Source organism: Pithys albifrons, chromosome Z, assembly GCF_047495875.1.
Source record: "Pithys albifrons albifrons isolate INPA30051 chromosome Z, PitAlb_v1, whole genome shotgun sequence".
Classification (NCBI taxonomy): domain Eukaryota; kingdom Metazoa; phylum Chordata; class Aves; order Passeriformes; family Thamnophilidae; genus Pithys; species Pithys albifrons.
The window spans coordinates 39,106,630-39,127,003 of record NC_092497.1 but is presented as its reverse complement, the minus strand read 5'-3'; the positions used below and the strand labels follow the sequence as shown (position 1 = coordinate 39,127,003).

Below are 20,374 nucleotides of genomic sequence, written 5' to 3'. Positions count from 1 at the left end.
TTAGGGGTGCTGCCCTGCCCTGAACCTCCCTTGAGCACACTCCTCCAGACACTGTTTGCTTTTCTCCTCCACTAAGCACGAAAATAATCGTACATGTGTATCAGCAGCCCTCTCTCACTGGCTTCAAGCTGTTATAATTTTGAATGAGGGGGCATTTAAAAATTATGACTGAGATTCTAAATTGCCTCTTTGAAACCGGCACAGAAAAATCATTCATCATCGCTTCGAAAACTGCCCTGAAATTAAATTAAAAAGATATGAAGAAGTCTTCCTCCCCACATGTGAGTCTTGGCAGAGCTACTCTCCACCTTGGATTTTCTAATTTTTCCCCCCTTCCTCACGCTCTTTTTTTTTTCTTTTCCCTCTTTTTTTTTCCTCTCCCTAAGCCCTAAATATTATATAGGCTAATTGAAACGGGAAACACGATTTTTATTTGGCTGCCGACTCGGTGTACGCTTGAGGGCTGCGGAGCGAGGAGCTCTGTGTGTACGATGTGAGTGTACAAAGCGTGTCTGTGTCTGCCTGTGCGTGAGTGAGTGCACGATGTGTGAGTGCGTGTTTCTGTCTCTCGCCCTCGCCGGCAGGCAGGAGGACCGGCGGGCCAATCAGAGGGCCCGGTTTCATAAAAGCTGGGTTCTGATTGGCCAGAAGGGAAAGGGCATCGCGAACAAAGAAAAGTCCCTCTCAGGTATCGCGCGGAGCGGAGCTCCCACTCCCCCGCCTCGGCCGCTGTCGTGGGGGCAGCGCCCCTGTCCCCTGTGTGTGTGTGTCAGCCTGGGAGGGGACAGACACATGCCGTTTTTGCCTTCTCTGCCCCGTTTTTATTTTATTGTTTTCTTTTTTCCTGTTGTTTTAATTTTGTTTCTAGAAAGAAAGGAAGGTTCATGGTATTTGGTGCTCTTTTCTTCCAAACACAATAAATCTGTTGAAGACATTAATTTTTTTTTCCTAAAATAAAAAGCGGCTGCAACAAAAACACACTCAATGCAGTTAGAAGGAAAAGGTCAACTCGATCCAATACAGACCGTAAGTACGGTTGCGTGGTGTGTCTATAGCACTTAGAGGGGACTTCTTTTTTTCTCTGCAAAGGGGAGTGTTAAAGAGTTTTGGGAGTTGAGATAACTAGGGTTCTTTGGGATTTTTAAAAGAGAAAAAAAGAATCCCACAAACAGGGCGAGTTATTTGAGGGAAGAGGGTAAAAGCACTGTAGCCACACAAATCATACTTGACAGTGCACTTGGGCGGCGTTAAAGCGTAGTACCTTTTTGGGGTCTTAACAAGGTGGGTGGTGGGTAGATAAAAGTGACACCATTACAGACAAGGCTGCATAGCTGCCCGGCCCCGAGTGCACGGCGCTCGCTCGCAGGAGCGATGGGGCACCGACAGACCGGGAGGCAGCTCGCCCGTCACACGGAAACCGCAGGAACGCGAGGCCGGAGCTGGGGGTGCGTGTGTGGGGTCGCCCCTCCGTGGCGTGGCTCATGCCTTGTCCGCTTCCAGCGCCGTCTCGGCCTCCCAGCCCCGAGCCGCGGGGAAGGGGCAGCACCAAGTTAGCGACGCCCCCGGGGAGACGGCGGGAGCTCCGCGCGGTGTTCCCGGGAGGCAGCGCCGGGGTTCCCGGGGCGTGTGTCCAGCGCAGCGGGGCCCGGCCGAGCCGCGCTCGGCTCCCATCTTGGCGCCGGCCAATGGAGCCCGGCGGCGTCACGTGACGCGGGCGGTGGCCCCGCGCGCCTCCTCCGCGCCGCCCTCCCGCCACCGGCAATTCATTACGGCTTTTAGCTTCCATCGCCGGCTAATTAAAAATACTAAGCTAAAGCGCCGAGACCGTCTGACTTGGGGAAGAGGGGGCGGGGGGGGAGGGGGAGGGGGAAGGGGGGCGGGGGGGGAGGGGAAGAGGATAGCGGTAGACTGCGAGGTTTGCCGAGACAATAAGGTGGGAGCGATCTGTCCCGACAGAAAGGTCGTCTGCTTTATCTCCTTGGACCCTAATTACTGAATTACTTACCGCATGACTGATTAGCCCAAGCTCATGGGTTTTTCCTTATTATTTTTTTCCCCGAGAGAGCAACTCGAAATTCTGATGCGTGCCTGTTTTGTTGGGTTTTGTTGTTTGGGTTTTTTTATTCCTGTTTTTAAAAAGCGCTGATCTAAGGTCAGAGGGGGGAGGGCGGGACGGGCGGGGACAGACACCCCCTCCCCGAAATTCTACCCCTGGGAAAATTTACTTGGTTTGAGAGCACGCAGCCCTTCCTCCCCTCCCACAAAATGTTTTGATAACCGGTTTATCAGATCAGTGATTCCCCTCCCGCTCCTCCTCCTCCTCCTCTTCCTCGCCCCCTCCCCCCGCCCCTCCCCCGGCCGTTTCCCCTCAAGTTACTTCAAGAAATCAGATCTGTCAGGACGGGCGAAAAAAATGCCACTTCCCAACTAACAGGCGGAATCCAGCCCAGATTTTCAGTCCTTTCTTCTTCTTTTTTTCCTTCCTCCCTTTCACTAATTTATCCCGATGTTAGCACATTCTGTCTTGTAACACCCGGGCGCCTGTAGGTTTGTTTCATGGGATCATTACTTACTGATCAGGATGGCTCCCAGGTCCGGGGCTGAAGACGGAGTGTGAAGTTGGGGAAACATTCTTTTTTTTTTTTTTTTTTTTGTAATTACTGTGATGATTATTACCTGTCGGTGCTTATTCAGGAAAAGCAAACAAACAAAAATCTGGTCCTTGATGCTTCACTTCTGAATGTGAAATACTACCTACCAGCTGGTAAAGTTGTGAGGCACAGCATTTTTTTTTCTTTCTTTTTTCTTTTTTCCTTTAAACAAGGAGGGAAAAAAATTAAACAAACAAAAATATCAGGAAAAGGACTTCTGATTCGTGTGCCAAAGTAGGGGGAGATGTTATTGACTGATTTATAATGGCTGAGATGATACTTGCTTTCTACTTGATCACTTGCTCTTTAAGTAAAATGAGGCACAGAGTTGTTGCTGAGACGAGTGGGAACAGCATTTTGATTTGCTGGTTTAATTAAAAAATTATGAAGGATTAAAGGTAAGCATTATGCATATATATATATATAAATATTTCGGCAGTCGACTGTAAAAGGGAGAGATCCCTTTAAAAATCGTTTTAACTAAGCTTTGTCAAACACTCATTTGCGGTCACTGAGGCCACCTTGGTGCAGATCACTTAAAGTGTATGTCTTAATCAGTTTCCTGTACAGTCAGTAATACTATATTTAACAGACCTAACAATTGTGTGACCTATAAGTACATTAGAAATGCTTTTAGAACTGTTATCTTAACAATTTTTTTAAAAAGAAAGAGAATTTTTGGTTTCTTCTCAATTTTTTTAACCTATGGAGTTTAATATTTTCCAGTAAACATTTGTATTTATAGGTTGCTGTTTTTAACAGAAGCTGTATTGTGGCAAGGAAAAGGAGGTTTCCCACTTCCTTTAGCATTCTTTCCTCCCTCTCCGAAGAGATTAAGTGGAAGGGGGGTAAAAGATAATATAGGGGAGTCACAAATCTTCAAGGGTCTGGTTTAAAACCACAAAATCCATGGAATGCAGTGAAGAGTGAATTTGTGTCCTTCCTTTTTTCCCTTTCGTGCCTAGGTGGTGCTCCAAGGGGTTAGATTACAACATGTGCTCCAACAGCTAGGCACCACTTCTAAGACTGTATTTCCTGAGCTTTGTGGATTTAAATCATGTAGTTAATTTTTTTCTCTTTCTTTTTAATTTCCCTTTTTTTTCTTTCGTGGACATGGCTTTGTAATAGAGATTGTGAATGATGGTATTACACCTAGATTAAAGATGCTTACTATAAAAACACCACAGGCACTACCTCTGGTTTAACAAGAAAACAGAGTGTCAATGGTGAATAATTTCGCTCCCTCCTACCTTGCCCCGTTTTTATTGAGTCATGTTATATTTTGGTAACACCTAGACAAATATTTTACTTTTTCCTCCTCACAGGACAAGGTGGATGTGGACTGCACATTGTGAGCCTAGACACACCTGGGGGAGGAGGACAAGAAGTTGAACTTAAGAAAGAGCTCAGCGGAGATAAACGAATGTCCCCACATCTACAAAGGAAAGTTCATCAGATTTTTACTCTAGACATCTCATCTTCAGGATGTCATTGAACACTTCCACTGCAGGAAAAGGTGTGGATCCAAACACAGTTGACACTTATGACAGTGGCGATGATTGGGAAATTGGTGTTGGGAATTTAATAATCGATTTGGACGCCGATTTGGAGAAGGACAGACAGAAATTTGAGATGAATAATTCTACTAGTACCACCAGCAGCACCAACACCAGCTCCAAGGATTGTGGGGGTCTGGCTTCCAGTGGGGCTAATGCGACCTCAGCCTTAGCTGGTGGCCTAAAATTCACTTCTGTTCAGCCCTCTGCTCCCCAGGGGAATTCCTCTCACAAAGAGACTAGCAAATCAAAAGTGAAAAGGAGTAAAACTTCTAAGGATGCTAATAAATCTCTGCCTTCTGCTGCCTTGTATGGGATTCCTGAGATCAGCAGTGCTGGCAAGAAGCAGGAAGTCCAAGGGCGCCCTGGAGAGGCAACTGGCATGAATTCAGCTCTGGGTCAAAGCATGAGCAGTAACCCAAACGGCAATAATAACAACACCAGCAACACCACCACCATTGCGTCTTGTGGGAAAAATAAGGAGGAGAAACCAGGTAAAGCCCTGGGCAGCAGAGGCTCCAAGCGGGATAAGGATGTGGGAAAATCCAGGAAGGACAAGCAGAATGACCTGCAGCAGGGCCACCCCAGTGGCAGTGGGGGTGGCAGTAGCCAAGTCCCCTCTGGGCACCTGTATGGCTTCGGGGCCAAGGGAGGCATTGGTGGAAACAGCAGTCCCTTCCATTGCACCTCCTCTGCTATGGGGGAGGTGAGCAAAAGTACCCCAGATGCAGGGTTAATGGGAAACTCTATTTTGGTAAAGAAGGAAGAGGAGGAGGAGGAGGAGACCCACAGACGAATCAAGAAATTGAAAACAGAAAAGGTAGGACAAAGCTCCTCTCCACCTCTTCTGTGTTTCCCTGTGTCTATAATAAGTGTTCAATGACCGTGCATCTGGCGCCTGTGTTCTTTCTCTCTGCTGTGTATTTGTGACATGCATCTGTTCTCTTTCTCTCTTAAAAAACCCAAAACCAAATGAACCTAGAGACCTCTTGCTTAGACAGAAGACACCATGTTTTCATTGTGCTGCTCTTCCTTATGATTTCCTCTCCCTGTCCTCAGACATGGAGAACGTTTCTGTTTTGTCTGTTCCTTTTGAATGCACTCGCCCAGAAGGAGAAACCCCGAGATGACCCTGTCTGAGCTATCCCCACTTTTAGCAGAGAGCAGCAGCTGTACTAGTGGGATGGCATGTGTTCACAGGCTGGGGGTGCATAGCTGAGGCTCCAGGAACAGCAGCTCTTGTGTGTGCTGACTGTTTTCCACAACACCGGCAGGCATTCGTGGCTGTTCCTCTCCAAAGTCTAAAGGACTCCCTCTCCCTTTCTCTGACCCACTGTCTGGAGCTGAGATTGTGCTTGCGGGAGAAAGCAGGAGGTATCAGCAGAGACCGAGGCTCCGCTGTTGTGCTGTGTGGAGATGCAGGATGCTTACCATGCTGGGGGACTCGCGTGGTTCAGGAGCCCCAGAGGCCTAAGAAGCTGGTGTAGTGGACTGGGAGGAGTGATCCAGCAGGCAGGCGGTGCCGCTTGTCTTCCTGGAAGGAGGATGCTGGGAGGAGAGAAATGCACTTTGTGCTGAGACGTGTGTGTGCAAAACAGCTTTTGGAACAGAGGGGAGCAGTTTGTCTCCTGTCTGGAGGAGTTTTCCTCTCTGAGCAACGCTGGTTCTTGGTTTTGAACTACTCATTTGTTGAGTGTTTGAAATGTATGAAAGAAATCAGACGGGGGTGTGTGTTTTTATTCATTTCTGTTACATTACAAAGGATGCTTTCTGTAAGAATAGCTGGCCACGACGGGAAGGGTGGAGGGGAGAACTTGTTGTCTTTTGTTAACTGCTGGTTCAAGGAGGTTCATGTGTTGGTGGGAATTGTTCTGTCCTTGGGGCAGAAGGCATCTTCTGGGGGCTGAGTGCTAGTGTTGGCCCAGGTACAATGAATTGTACAGGGTTTTAAACAAAGGTAATCTGGTCTGCCTGAAAAATAAAGCAAAGGAACACCTTCCAAATGAACAATCCCAGGGTATTAGTGTGTCTGTATTGTCTTAAATTACCTGCTTTTACAACTTCCTTGCATGAATGTTCAGTAATGGGAAAACTTGGTGTCGGTGTTCACTGTATGGCCTGCAAGTGCCTGGGAGGGCTGAAAGGTGTGGGGGAAAAGTTACGTCCTTTTACAATCAGTTACTGGCTTTTTGTATTTCAGTCATGGTGAAGTTTTTGTAATACTAAGTCGTCTAGGAGATTAGATGTGGGTGTTTGTGACATGAGATATTTGTTAGTCCTGGAGGATAAGGGCTCTTTTCAAGGCAAGGAGCACATTAAATTTCATATTGTATGCATATTATTGCTTTTACGATAGCATATTGCGAATGAATTTGAATGAGCTTTGTGACCTTTTCTAAATGCAGATGAGAACACCAGATTGCTGTGTAATTCATGTGTATATGTTTGTGCTTTGATTTTATGAAAAGTGTTGGTCGCGGCAGAGAGGTGTCCTAAAAATCTCATGGTCTCTTTATTAACTTAGTACAGTAGGCATTTACTTCTGTTGCCAATAGTCTTCAAATTGCAGTTCTCTAATCTGTTTTAACTATCTAGATAAATTGCCCTAATCCGGTCTTCACAATGGCTGTGGTTAAGGAGTCAGAGCCATTTGATTGGATTCAGTGGCTGCCTGGAATGTGGGAGGTACTGCCCTTTTGCAACCTCCTTAGCCTTTTAATCTCTCAGCCAAATGTTCACATTCAACAATTTTGTTTAGCTGGCAATCTGAACATTTCAGTATCTCAAAGGCTGCTGCCATGGCAACAGAGATTAGAAGGTGGTGTAGTTTCTCCTGGTTTTGTGTTCTTTCAACTCTATAGTCACACAGGAAATTGTATGAAGAATCCATAAACGTACGAGTAATCTTATGTGCAATGTAAATGGGATGGCATGCAAATTCAGAGCAAACATGTATGGAGGGGTTCAGCGTCAGTGGTACACTCTGTGTGTTGTGGATGTCTCTCCAGGAGGAGGTCTGGAGCCTGCATTTCCAACGACAGCCACTGCTGTTGGCACACACCGACTTTAATACAGGCTTTGTACATCAGAGTCGTGCAGCCTTGGCCATTGTCTGGCACAATGGTATGCTTCTTCTGCTGTCTTAGGTAACAACCCTTAGCGTTTTTCTTACACAAGAATGTTCCCTTTTAGACAAACAATAATAATAAAGTTTTTTGCTGGCAGTGGTTGATAACTTAAGTCCAGCCAGTGGCAACATTAGTGACATTCGAGTGTTTTATGTTTGTTCTAGTTCTTTTCCTCCCCCAAAATTATTAATAATAATTAGGAAGATAATTTTAAGGATTTTAGATTCCCAAAGTGTTATTGCTTTGACTGTTTATGCACTAATATATATATATGCAAAGCACCTTGTCTCTGTAGGTAAATACATAATTTTCAAGCCTGCATGTTAAAATCAATTTCCAGTTACCTTAGTTTTGTGCAGGACATGTCTTGTGAAGTGGTAAGTTTCCTCTTTCATGCCTACTGATTCAAAATCTACAGGTTTTCATATGTGATGTGGAATACAATATTGCATTTGTTTACTGTTTGTGAAAAGCTTGAAGCAGATTCCCAGGAGTTGTAGTCACTGTTTAGCTTTCACAGCATGCTTCAATGTCTATTTTTAGTCTATTTACTCTGTTTCCTTGCTGTGGAAAGTCATGTAAAACATGGTAAGTTGGATCTTACGAAGCCTAATTAAATCAATGACTGTGTTCTGCTCGCTCTTTTATGCAGAAATCACAAGTATGTTGTAAAAGTCGCCACTCCCCTTATATGTGGACAAAGTCAAAATATGCTGTAATTCTTAGATGTTTGAGCTAGCTATATTCGTGCAGTCCATTTTGTGGTTAAGCCACCAGTGACATGTCTGAATAAGTAGCTTTGACAGGTAGGCTAACCACTCCTAAGATTTTTTGTGCTAAAATCTGTCTCCATTTTCCATTTCTCATCCATGCCGTTTTTAGCACAGTTAGTAACTGTTTGTCAGCATGAACTCTTCATCTGTTTCAACTAAGTTTTTTATATCTTTAACAGCTGTTACATTGAAAAGTGTTCAGTGTATCTATAAAAACTGCTTTATGTGGGTTGGGGGACATTTTGGGATTCAATCACAGTTTACTCTGAGACATGGGAAAACTGTATATGGCATGTGAAAATCAGTATGTTTACATGAAAATAATACAGAAGATACAAAGCTGTAATCAGAGGTATTTAGTTATAGTTCTAAATATATCAGTCTAGTGATACACCAGGATAGAAGCTCAGTGCTTCTCGTTAAGACTGCATTTCACATTTGGAAATTGTCTTCAGCCAATTAACATGTTGGCTAGTGTTCTTTATTTTGTTTATTTATTTATTTATTTAATGGCAGTATTTGAGTGTGTTTTGCACTTCATCAGGAACCTCTGGGTGCATTTTACCTATTGATGTAAAGCATTTAAGTACATGGTTTGATTAATGAGATGTTATAGAGATATGTTTTTCATGTACTTTTCTTGCCCGCCTTGTGTGTAGTTTATTCACTGTGAAATAAAAGGGCAGGGAGGTCACTTGCTGTAATTAAAGGACAAAGTCTATTGTTGTTTGACAGCAAACTGTTTTGAAAGCTACATAAGGGATTTAGCTGTTAAAAACATTGATAACCATGGGTATCTAACAATAAGCACAGCTCAAGGTTCTTAAAGCTCAGTAGTGCTGTCTAGTAGTGTGAAGGTGCTTTTTGAGCTGGGTGAAGAGGTGTTGCCCTTTGGCTGAGGAAAGCTTTCCGTGTGAACCTGCTGACCTCTGCCAATATGTATGACCAGATGTACTATTGAATTCCTGTGCAAAGCAATAGTTAGCGTAGCACAATGGAGACTGGTCTAGAACATCTATCAAATAAAGTAGGGAAGCTGATAACCCTAGTCGGAACTACCGGAAAAACACTTAATTTTGGGCATTGGTAATTTTACAATTTTAATAACTGCATAAATACCCAGTAAAAACAAAAGGATTGATCGTCCAGATGTCATGAGGTTAACCATGTTCTCCATGTTAAAGGGCTTTCCTGCAAGACTGTTTCAATTATAGCCATATAAAGACTTGATTTTCCAAAGTAGCATTTTATAGTCCAATAAGTGAAATGTATGTTAAAAGTGCTAAGCAAAATCTCCCGTAACCATAGAGGTGTTCAATAACTTGGAAAGTACCATCTGTTCCTAGTTTTCAGCATAAGCCCAGGAACTGAATAGCTGCTGAGATTTGCTCGTATTTTTTCAACTCTCTTTCTTTTTTTAATTATTATCATCATTATTTTAAAAAGTTCACCTGGCACTTTATAGAAGCTTTCTGAAATGCAGTATTACAGAAGAGACTGTGAAAACACATGTTCGTACATACAGTTAACCAGTTCCACTTTCATTTAAAGAGATTTCCAGAAGCTCAGTCATTGAAGAATTTATAATAGTGAATCACCTCCTGCAGGCAAACACAATAAGGGTCAGTTCTTCAAAGGTCTTACTATTCAGGTAGAATGTGATTTACTCTGTCTTTCCTTGCGAAGTAAAAGGAGGGGCGGGGGGGGGGGCATGCCCCCTCCCCCACCGAAAAAAGTAAAAAAAATCCCAAGAAACAAACTCTCAAAGGATAACTTTAGCAAGCTTTTATCAGTTACCTAATGACATATGATAAAACCATTGACTAAAATTTTCCATGCAGATTTTTCTGCTCTTCAGAGAAGTGTTCTAGAATTGTTGATAGGGAGAAAATTACTCTTTTAAAGATAACTTGTTCTAAACTGTTAGGCAATGAGATTCTTGGCTGAAGCCTATGAGCCCTGGATAAAACGCCATCCGGCCTTTGTCTGAGGTCTTTTGCTGAAGCTAATGACTGGTCTTGTGCCGCCCTGAGATAAATGACATTATCTCTGAGTGGTCTGACAGGAAACAGACATGTTAATGGTGAAGCTGCGGGGAGGATCTGCTGTAGCTCTGACAAAAGAGTAAAGCTTGGGCCCCTGGTTGTGATCATTAACGCAGAAAGCATTCCAGCTTCTTCTACTAGGGCCTTCGTAATTGAAAAGCTATTTTATCGACAACACTTTAAATCATAAATCTGAAATGTGCAGTTCTTCGTGTGTGCTGAAACTCATGCCATTTCCCCCTCTTTTTTCCCCCACATAAGAAATGGATGATCTTTGCAAGTACTGACATTTCTGTGAGATCCTGTGGTCTGTTTTCTGTTAACTGGGCATATCCTTTGCACGTTGAATGCAGGTTAACCTTTATGTGCTCTGTGTTAGCAATGCAATTTGCATTTCTAAAAGTAGGTTGAAAGAATTAAAAATAAAAAAAATTGTATTTCTCAACATCTTACATGGTTATTGGTGCATGTGGTGTTGAGCACATTTTACGAGCATAATCAGAAATATCAAAGTGGAAGTACTAAGGCTTCAGTTATCCTTCACTTTTAGATCAATTTTGGGTAAGGATATATATATTTTGGATTTCTGTCACCCACCCTGAAAAAGGTTAGATTGCTTCTGCGGGAATTTAGGTGGCTTTTTGTCATTGCCACATGGTCTGTATTCCTCAGATGTAGTACTCACTTTTTGAATGGCATGTCAGCTACATGTTCCGGATTTGTTTCATGATATGCAGTTGGAATTGCTGAGTATAATCATGTTTTCGAGTCTACCGTGCTCTGAGCTAAGGTACTTTGCATGGATGATCCAACAGCCAGGTAACTATTCATGTAAACTATAACAGCTTTGTATTGTACCTATATGATGTTCTAATATACATGGTGATATGTTGCTGTGTTCCCTGAAACAGATTATCTGACTTTTTAACTGTACTTTATTTATTACAACAGAAATATATGTTCCCGTGAGTCCTCAGGGTCACATCTGTGGATCTGTAGATGCAGTGACTTCAGCTGAAGGACTGGCCATAGGTTTTGCTAAACCTAGTGTTTGGTTTAGTGTGTTTACATGACAAGGAGTTATTTTTGTTGCCTAACGGTCACAGAAAATGTATAGATCTTGTTTAAAGCAATGTGGTCTGTACATAACATTCTATGTTGGGTGAAAGACAGCAAAATGGTCTTCCATGAAAATGTCTGATAATGCATAATAGCAAAAAGTAAATACCTTTTTTAAAAATCAACAAAGTTAATGTGTATTTATACATTTTCTTCTTCATAAACCATTTTCTTCTCCTCTTGCCCCAGAGTATTTCTTCCTAGTGCAGCTCCTTTGCAGTGCAGCCTTTCACCAAAGTGAGCAATAACACAAGCTATCATTCTTTAATTTGCTTAAAAGTATGTTTGAAACATGGTAATCTTAATAATTACCAGTTTTCATAGCAGGACTTCACGGGTTTTCTTAAATGAGATTTTAAATAATGAGATTTGTTAAATTATGATTGCATTCTTGAATTAAAACCACAATTTACTGAAGGCCATTTGGGCAAATAGGAAGGTCAGCAATGATTTTTGGTTGTGCTGTAGGATTTCAGTAAGTACTCTACTGAACTTTCTCTTTTAGTTCTTACAAAGTGTCTTGGCAATTAGAATAAAGCCTTTACATTTGAATGAAAGGCTGTGAAACTATTCAGAGCCACTTGACTGACAAGCAAGTTCTTTGTAATTTTTTTTTTCTTTTTTGGAAAAGCTGAGAGAAATATCAAGGGAGTGGGAATAGGTAGTTTCCTGTGATGCTCCTGTTTGCATGTTACGTGTGCACATCTGCAATATATATACTTACAGATATTAAGAGTGCTTGAGTAAACAACGTAAGTGAACAATGTAGCAACACAAGTTGCATGGAATGAAGTAGAATTGATGGCTGTATATATAGGTTTTCCAGCTCTAGGGCCACTATGATGTTGATTAAATTTTCTAAAATCTTAAGCCAATGTTGCAAATAACAGTTGCATTTAGTGACAGAGATTTGTAATGTGTCTGCTTTTACTCTAAGATGGCAAATACTGCTAAATCTCCAGATGAAAGGATCAACTTCTGTAGCATCCGCCAGTAACCTCTACTGGGAATTAAATGTGAAGCTCTTTGTTTCGCTAATTTTGAAGTGAAAATCTGCTGTGTTGAATTGTATATAATTTATGATAAATCTTTCTCAACCAGTCTTCAGAAGAAAAATATCAAATATTTGTTTCCCTTCTAATTCTTCCTAGCCTAAATCTTATTTCTGTGCACCAACCCAGCTTGGCTGAGGTGTTTGTCTCCTGAGAAACTCTCACTAAATAATAATGTAAGGAAAATTACCTCATCAGGATGTTTGAAGCATATGCCAATAGTGGCATGTGAATGCAGTTTTTGCAGTCAAAAGAGCAAACTAAAATTTTATGGTTGTGATTACTTGGTGTTTTCAAAATACTAGTATTGGAGTTTTTGAATTGTCTTGTCATGTTAACCTAAAAGCAGATGGCATAACACCAGAAAAGTGTACTTTTACTTAAAGAAACTTTAGAGGTTTTGACATGTTTTCTTTTTCTCTTATTTCCCTCATGGCTTTTTTTTTATTGAAGAGTAACATGAGGAGACCTGGTAGCAATTTTATTGCTTTCCCATAACAGTTTGAAATAATAGCATGGTCTTTGGTTGCCAGTCAAATTTCCACCAGTCAGCTTGATTCTGTTTTTTATCATGTGGCAGAGGAATATAAAAAGTATATGTTTGTAGTTTGTCCTCAGAAACTGCCTCGTTTTTCATGCTTCAATTCGCAACAGAAGACTAAGCTCCAATTGGTCACACTTTTGTAAACTCCAAGGGCCTGCTTTCTTCATTCTGATAAAAGAAGGCACCACGTTTAAGCTCTGTTTCCCAGGAAAATTTGAGGCACATCTGGCCTCTTTAACTGTGTTCACTAGACAGTTTGATTTTGCACACATTCAGTCATTTGCATTATTCATTGAATTAATTCAGGGATTTTGTTAAGCCCATCCCCCCAAACACAAGTTCATGCTATTCAAATGCCACCTTTATTGATGAATTTCAGTGATGCTGTGCTGAACTATAGTAGAAATAGGACTGTGGGTACCACCGTTGCATGTTACAGAAGCATTTCCAACGACTGCTTCCCTCAAGCAGTAAGAAGAGCAAAAAGCAAATTGTAATCTCTTTTCTCACTGTGTGCAGGGCCAGACCGAATTATTTTTGGATTTCCTGTCATCTCTTTGGCTGATTTCTCTGGATGGCTTATGTTAAAAACAACAATAATGTTTGAATTGGGAGGGTTTGGCCTTTGGGCTTTCATTCTTCATGGAGAACTGTTTATTTGACTGTGGTTCGCCACACTACATGGATAGCACTATCAAATCTGTGCTTTATTATAGGCTTTTAGCAGTAAAGTAATGGAGGTAGTTGCATATTTTAGGGTTCAATGTTCTCGCCAATTTTTCCTTTTCGAAGGAGGGAAATGAAACTAGATCAGTATCTCTTCATCAAAAGGTAATAACTAGAAGCAAATACAATTAGAAATGGACCTCATTACTCTGCTGACCTTTGTTTTGCTGGTAGGAGTTTTAAATACAATTCAATAAATGTTGAGGGGGTTGTTCAGTTAGTTTGCACTGATGGCAAGGGTCTAATACTCCAGGAGTATTTATGGTGGATATAAAGAACATACTTGACATAAAGTTTTACTAACTAATTTTTGACTTGGGTTTAATGCTAGGCACTCTGTGTTGAATTGCACTGGAGTTCTGGAATTTGAAGGAGAACACTGCTGCATTTTGAGAATAGTGAAGGTGATTGTTCTACACCCTGTGTTACCGAAAAGCCTAAATTCATGTTCTTGCCCACTTCAGCCAGTAGAAAGGTACAGTGTTATGCAATAGTGTTACTAGATGCTGTTAAAGGACAAGATTGTATATGTGTATGTCTGTGTATGTGTGTATATCAATATATATATTCACATATATGTGGGAGTGTATATATATCTTTATCGTACATACATGCACATGAAAAAAGAGCTGCTACTGTTTTATAAATACAGCAAGAGTTTTGGCTAATAGTTTTATTTACATTTCATGCCCAGATCTTTTAACAGTCTTTCCTGTGACGCTGCAATGGATGCCAAACACTGAAGGAGAGAGCTAGCAGCTGTTGCCATTACAGTATTGGTACATTAGCCTCTGCACTTTATTTTCATTTTATAGTCTCCTCCAAACTTTCCCGATCACTCTCTAAAAAGGCTTTCCCCCTCCTGCCTCTGAATTTATCTTTCTGTGGAGTTCTGTGTTATTCTTAGCTTTAAAAACATAAAATCTGTGTGATTTTTTTTTTCTCCTAAGAGCTTCTTGCTTTTACTCACACTGAGCAAGGGCTCCTTTCTCATCTAAAGTAACGTGTTATGTCAGTGTAAACCCTTACCTGAGATGAGTCCAGGTTACAAAACAGGCTCCAGTATGACCAGTTTGATTATTCTTGTAACAATTTGAGCTGCTGTATGATTTATTTTTTTTTGCATGCTACCTTGAATAGTTTCATTCATTCTTGCTCTTACCTTCACCATCTCTCCGAAAATAATTGTTTCATGGCTGTATGCTCTTATTGCTAAGATATGACTGAAAACTGCATGCAGTGCAGTGAAGCACATTCATTTTCATCTAGTACCCGTTTATTGCCTTGAGCACTGTAAATCTGTCAGCTCTTCACGATGCTTTCACCTCTTTCTTCATTTGCTCTAGCTTCTAGTTTGACTATGTTCCCCTGAGGCAGAATTCTAATCTGGTTCCAATTAGTTGCAAAATGTGACTCAAATTTCCACATTATGGCTGCTGTTTTACTTGCACGCAAACATCTAGAAACAAATTAATGCTGTTGAATATTTATTTTTGAGCCTTCAGATTTACTCTGGGTAGAAGAGTTGTCAACTATTTTCAAACTACTTCCAAGATTTCTATTTTTCCTCAAACTGAAATATTTATTAGTGGTTTAAAATGCCTCTTACTGCTTAATTTTTACAAAACCTAGTAAGTAATTGAAGATATATTGTATTGCAATAAGTTAAAGAAGTTAGTGTTTGAATTTGTGTGAGATTGGTATGCCAGTTTAGGATAGGAGGCACCTCTTCTTGGCAGCATTATCACTATTTATTAATTAATTCATTTCATACATACATACATACCAAACTACCTTTAACTAGTTTTTCAGGTCAGACATATTTATCTGACACTTGTCTGGCTGCCATGTATTATCTGCAGCTCCAGAAACTGTTATTTCACTGGGGGACAGAAACAGACTTTGATGATTCTTAATAGGTACAGCTAATTAAAATCCTCTGTGTGTCCTTTCCTATATATCTGTGCTTGTGTGTGCATCCATATATGAGTACATGGATGTACCTTAAAAATCTTATATATAAACTGAGTTTTCAGGGTTTTCCTGTAGCATTCATATTCCTTTGAGTAGCTGCAGTAGGAATATGGTCTTTGATGTATCTTTTGAAGTAGTGAAATTTTGAGTGGAAAGTGTGGAAATCGGAATTAAAACACCGAGGAGAGGATTGGAATCTAAGTGGGAGTCTGAACTTCCTTATTCAGGACAAACTAACATTAGAGGCTCTGTCACAATTCAGCCATATTGCCTGTCCACCTCTTATACCTTATATCTAGTTGTGTATACAGACAAACACAGAGTATTTGATTCAAATATACTAGTAGCTAAACTTGTAGGTGAAAATCTTTAGTGGAGATTAGCACTCTAAAGCTTGGCAGATTGATGTCAGCACCCTAGTAGACTTTAAACAGATTTTCAGAATTTCATTAGAAGTGTGTTGCTTAACTTGAAATTACTAAGTACCTTTCATTTCTAAATGAGATTTACACCTGTAAATTTAGCTTTTAATTTACAATACTTCACTTATTTATTATTTAGCCCTATGTTGTTCGTATAAACATCTACACAAGTCAAACACACACATCCTTAGTTTGCAGTCCCTGAGAACTTATTTTCCACCAAGAATAAAAATGTAAAAATAGAGATAAAGGAGAATTATCTTGATGTTATTTTATTTTCTCTTGATTCGTGAGTGACTCTAACTGCAGAGATGAAAAAGCTAACATGTTATTTATTTCTCTAAAGGTTTTACTTCTAGTATATTCCTGTGATTCACAACATCATTCTATAAAGAAACAATATTTGCAAACATTGTGAAATATTGCAGCAGCATGACATTTTTTTCTCATACTACATCAAAGTGTTTGAGGTTGGGCTTTGTAGCCTATGGTGAATTGCAGTTCCTGTGATTGTCAGGTATTGAAAAAAAGCACACGATTAAAATTTGAGTGAAATGCATGTATTGGCAGCTTACAATTACTGACTTAAAGATATCCAGAGTGATTAACCAGTTCAGCACATAAAAAACCCACCCCCACACATACACTTGTATGTGTACACACGCATACACATGTAGCCACAGTGCTTCAGAGAAGCATTAAATGTTTTTGTTGACAGCTTATAGTTTTATAAACTCTAAATGAGCTTATTGCCTTTTAACCAGCACTAAATAATAGAAGAACCTATGAGCCTCCACACTGGACAGCAGCCAAGCAGCCAAAGAAAGAAAGTTTAAAAAAAATAGACGTGAATGGTTTAACTGTAGAGCAAATCATTTGTTTACAGATTAAGAGCTATTTGGTAGCTATATCCTATGGACAAGGAGGTGAAAGAATGAGGCACTCTAAGGTACAGGAAATGAGCTTTATATTTTGTGACTAAGTCCTGCTATTTTTGCTTCCTCCTAAAGCAGAGGAGGCAAGGAAAAGATAAATTGTTTAACAGCAAAGAGTGCTGAGCAAACTGCACATATTAAGTAGGAACAAAAGGGTGGGAGAAGGGAAGTGTTGGTGCACTTTACATGATGACAGGAACCTGACAACTGGAGCTGCTTCCAGCTAAGGGGCACCAGTCTGTGGCAAGAAGAGCTGCCCTATTTTGTTTTCCATCTGAATAGGGTGGAGGAGAAATGATTCTGTTAATCTGAGCAAACATAATACATTTTCTTGAACCTCACTCCCCAGTATGCATTTTGGCTTGCTTACTACAACTGCCCCACCCTTTTTTTTTCTTCTTTTTCTCCTCTCTCCTTTTTAAGAGCAAGGTTTTTAAATGGCCCTTTGTTTCAGTATCATAATTAATTAGCTGACAGTTCAAATGGTTAGGAGGTGCTTGTGGTTTCTTCTTTAATGTTGTACAACATTTCTTTAAAGACTTGTTTACTGGTGGCCTGGAAATTTGAAGATATCATTTTCATGAGTCATTGGTTTAAAGATCAAAGCCGAGAAAGCATTATAGCAGAAGTGGAGTAACTTCTGCAATAAACATTGTTTAAGTTTCTTCAGTTGAATTTCCTTTTTTCAGCAATTTTTTAACCTTTCAATCTTTTTACCTTTTCAGTTCAATTTTCTGTGACTTATTCTGTGTAATTTTCCTCATGATCATTACTGTGAAAATGATGCAAAGTCCAAATAAGGAAACAGGTCCATAGGCCATAGAAAATAAAACATTTTATTTATACGTAAATAGCTGCCAATAGCTTGGTAGGGAAAGCCTTCTGAGAAAATGTGTCATGATTATTAGTGTTAAAATTAGCTTTGATTTGATCTGATTATAAAACTTCCCAAGAATATGTTTGACCTATGTAAAACAACTATTCCATTCTCCATCTTCAGTAGTCATAGTAATTTGCATGAGAAAAGGAGTAAACATAGCTGAGTTTGTCTAGTTGGGTTTGATCATCTGTAGTAATAAAACACATTTTTATTTTGAACCCCTTTTAATAAAACAGATCACTTAGTTTTTTATCTCTTTGGCTAGTGGCAGGTTTGTGTAAAGAAAAATTAGAAGATGCATGTAAAAAAGAACTTGTCAGTTGTTCATATTTGAAATCCAATATGGGAACAGGCAAGGTTTTAGTGTACATTATGTTGTATAATTTTCCTATGGGGATAAGGAAAAAGTTAAGGAGCTTCAGGTGTGACCTTTGAAGTGCTTTGCAATGCTGTGCATTGTTTCTTTTCATATTGCTTGATTGAAATTCACTGACAGTATAAAAAATACTGCTCTCTGCTTATGTATAAACAGAGAAGGTTGCCAGTAGGTTGTGCTATTAAAATTATTTTCCCTCAAACTGTAGTCTGTTCATTAGTAACCCTAAGAACAGTATTCTTCAAATTTAGTTTCTTCTGCATTTCCAGATCACAAGAATGAGAGATAGTGTACGGGGAAGTGCATGTAGTGGTATTCCCTAGTAACAGGCCACTTACCCCGTTGCATTTAGGCACAGAATCTGGTTGCTTCCAAATGACCATTAACATCTCCACAGAAAGAATGCTGCCATGAGTGTTATGTAAGAATTGTGTCTTTTATATGCACTCTAATTATACACGTATTTGTGTATGTTTATGTCCCTTTGTATTCTTCCTAGGCTGTGAAATTACTATTTCTATTGGAACATTAAACTAGACTTTTATCTGATATGTGTTTGGTAAAATGAGCCTTGACATATTTGAAATGATTGAAAGCAGAGTTCTCAGTGACTATTAAAGAACTTTACATTATGGGCTAGTATTGTGATTTTATTCACATTGTACTTTAAAACCTGTATAATGTGATGAGAACAATTTTACTGTTGTTACTACTGCTAACAGATACATGGATGGTCTTCACACTGCAAGTTAAAAGTTATAACATTGAAGTAACTGGTGAATTTTCATATATTCTCAAGACAAAATTATTCTTTTTTTTTGGGGGGGGGGGGTGGGGTGTGTGGAGAGGAAGAGGTGGAGATTGTGTGAGCTGTAACTAGTACTAGTCAAATTCACTCCAGACTACATCTTTCATTTTTGATCAATGTAGGGAAGTATGTAATAGAACGTTAAGGGTTTACTTTAGCAGTAGTACCATATCTGAATGCTTTTAAAGACTTAATGAACTTGTCTGTATCCTTGGTAAAAAACAATGATTGAGCAATGTTGCCCTGAATGTGAGTCTCAGTAAATTCAAAAGGAAATTTGCAGTATAAATCAACAATTTAAAACAAAAAAAATTATTTCATTTCAGGATTTTAAGAAATTTGATGCTAGTTTCATTTATATTATTGTTCTTGGAAGCCAAAGGGCTGGCAAAAGTCTGAGATAGAGAAAGTTGCTGACAATTTATTTCAGTAATATAACAGTAATTTTGGATAATATTTATGGTGGCATAAAAGCTCCTTTTTCTTATAATTATCCTTATCATCTTTTAATCCTTTGAAGAAGAGCCATGCAGGTACAATATTACATTTAGAACTGAGTGTGGGGCGAGTGTTGTAACTTGCACTAACAAATTTTAAGATTTTACAGGGGACAAACCTGTTTTAAGTTTAAATACAGAGGTTAGAGTACAATTTCCTCTGACCTATTTGGCCTGCATTTGTATTGCCCATAGGTGATTTTGATCTGATCTTGACACTTGCAGAAAGGCGTTACTGTGCTTTTGTGAAAAAAAATCAAGTCAATGGATGAGGAGTGTGGTGCCTTTGTGGTTCATTCGTGTACTTCTAGTATTTTCAGTATTTTGACTTAGAGAAGGTCATCTGATCTGGAAGTTGAAAGTCAGTGTACCAGGTTTGCCAGGTAATTAGGTTATTTGTTTAAGTCACTGATAAATTTGTAGAACATTTGTAGACAGACCAGACTATGAGCAGGGAGGAAATATCAGTTACTTTCAGATTAAGTGAATCTCCTTATAAATTGGAGCTTTATTTAAAATTGTAGCCCACTTTAGAGTTGAATTACTGCATTTATTGTTTTGGGGTACATTAGCAAAATGTCATTACAAGTTTTTAAATTAGGGAAACATAATTTCTTAGGTCTGGTTTAAGTCAGGCTTTGCTTAGAGGAATGAGCGACTAACTCCTCTTACTGGACTACATCTGTTTTTATTTAGTCCTGTACACACAAAGTCACATTTTTGCTCAGTTCTCCTACAATAGGTTTTGCACAATGGTCTTGCAAAAGAGTCCCTGCATATGTCTTGGCTGTACCCTACTCTTTGAGTCTGCATAAGCATGAACCTGTATTTGTGAAATGTGTAGGAATGGAGCAGTGCCAGGACAAAACTGGAAACTGACTACCAAAG

At 39.8% G+C, this 20,374-nt stretch overlaps 1 protein-coding gene across 3 annotated transcripts in view; it reads left to right on the top strand.

The window, feature by feature from the left end:
- Positions 1-2,996: 2,996 nt before the first annotated feature.
- Positions 2,997-20,374, top strand: part of ZNF608 (zinc finger protein 608) — an 85,440-nt gene continuing 68,062 nt past the window's right edge. For all 3 annotated transcript variants that reach the window (XM_071581393.1, XM_071581394.1, XM_071581395.1), the window contains exons 1-2: positions 2,997-3,049; positions 3,977-5,027. In XM_071581393.1, coding sequence (XP_071437494.1) covers positions 4,137-5,027 — 891 coding nt within the window. In that variant the 5' untranslated portion in view covers positions 2,997-3,049; positions 3,977-4,136. The remainder of the gene's footprint in view (positions 3,050-3,976; positions 5,028-20,374) is intronic.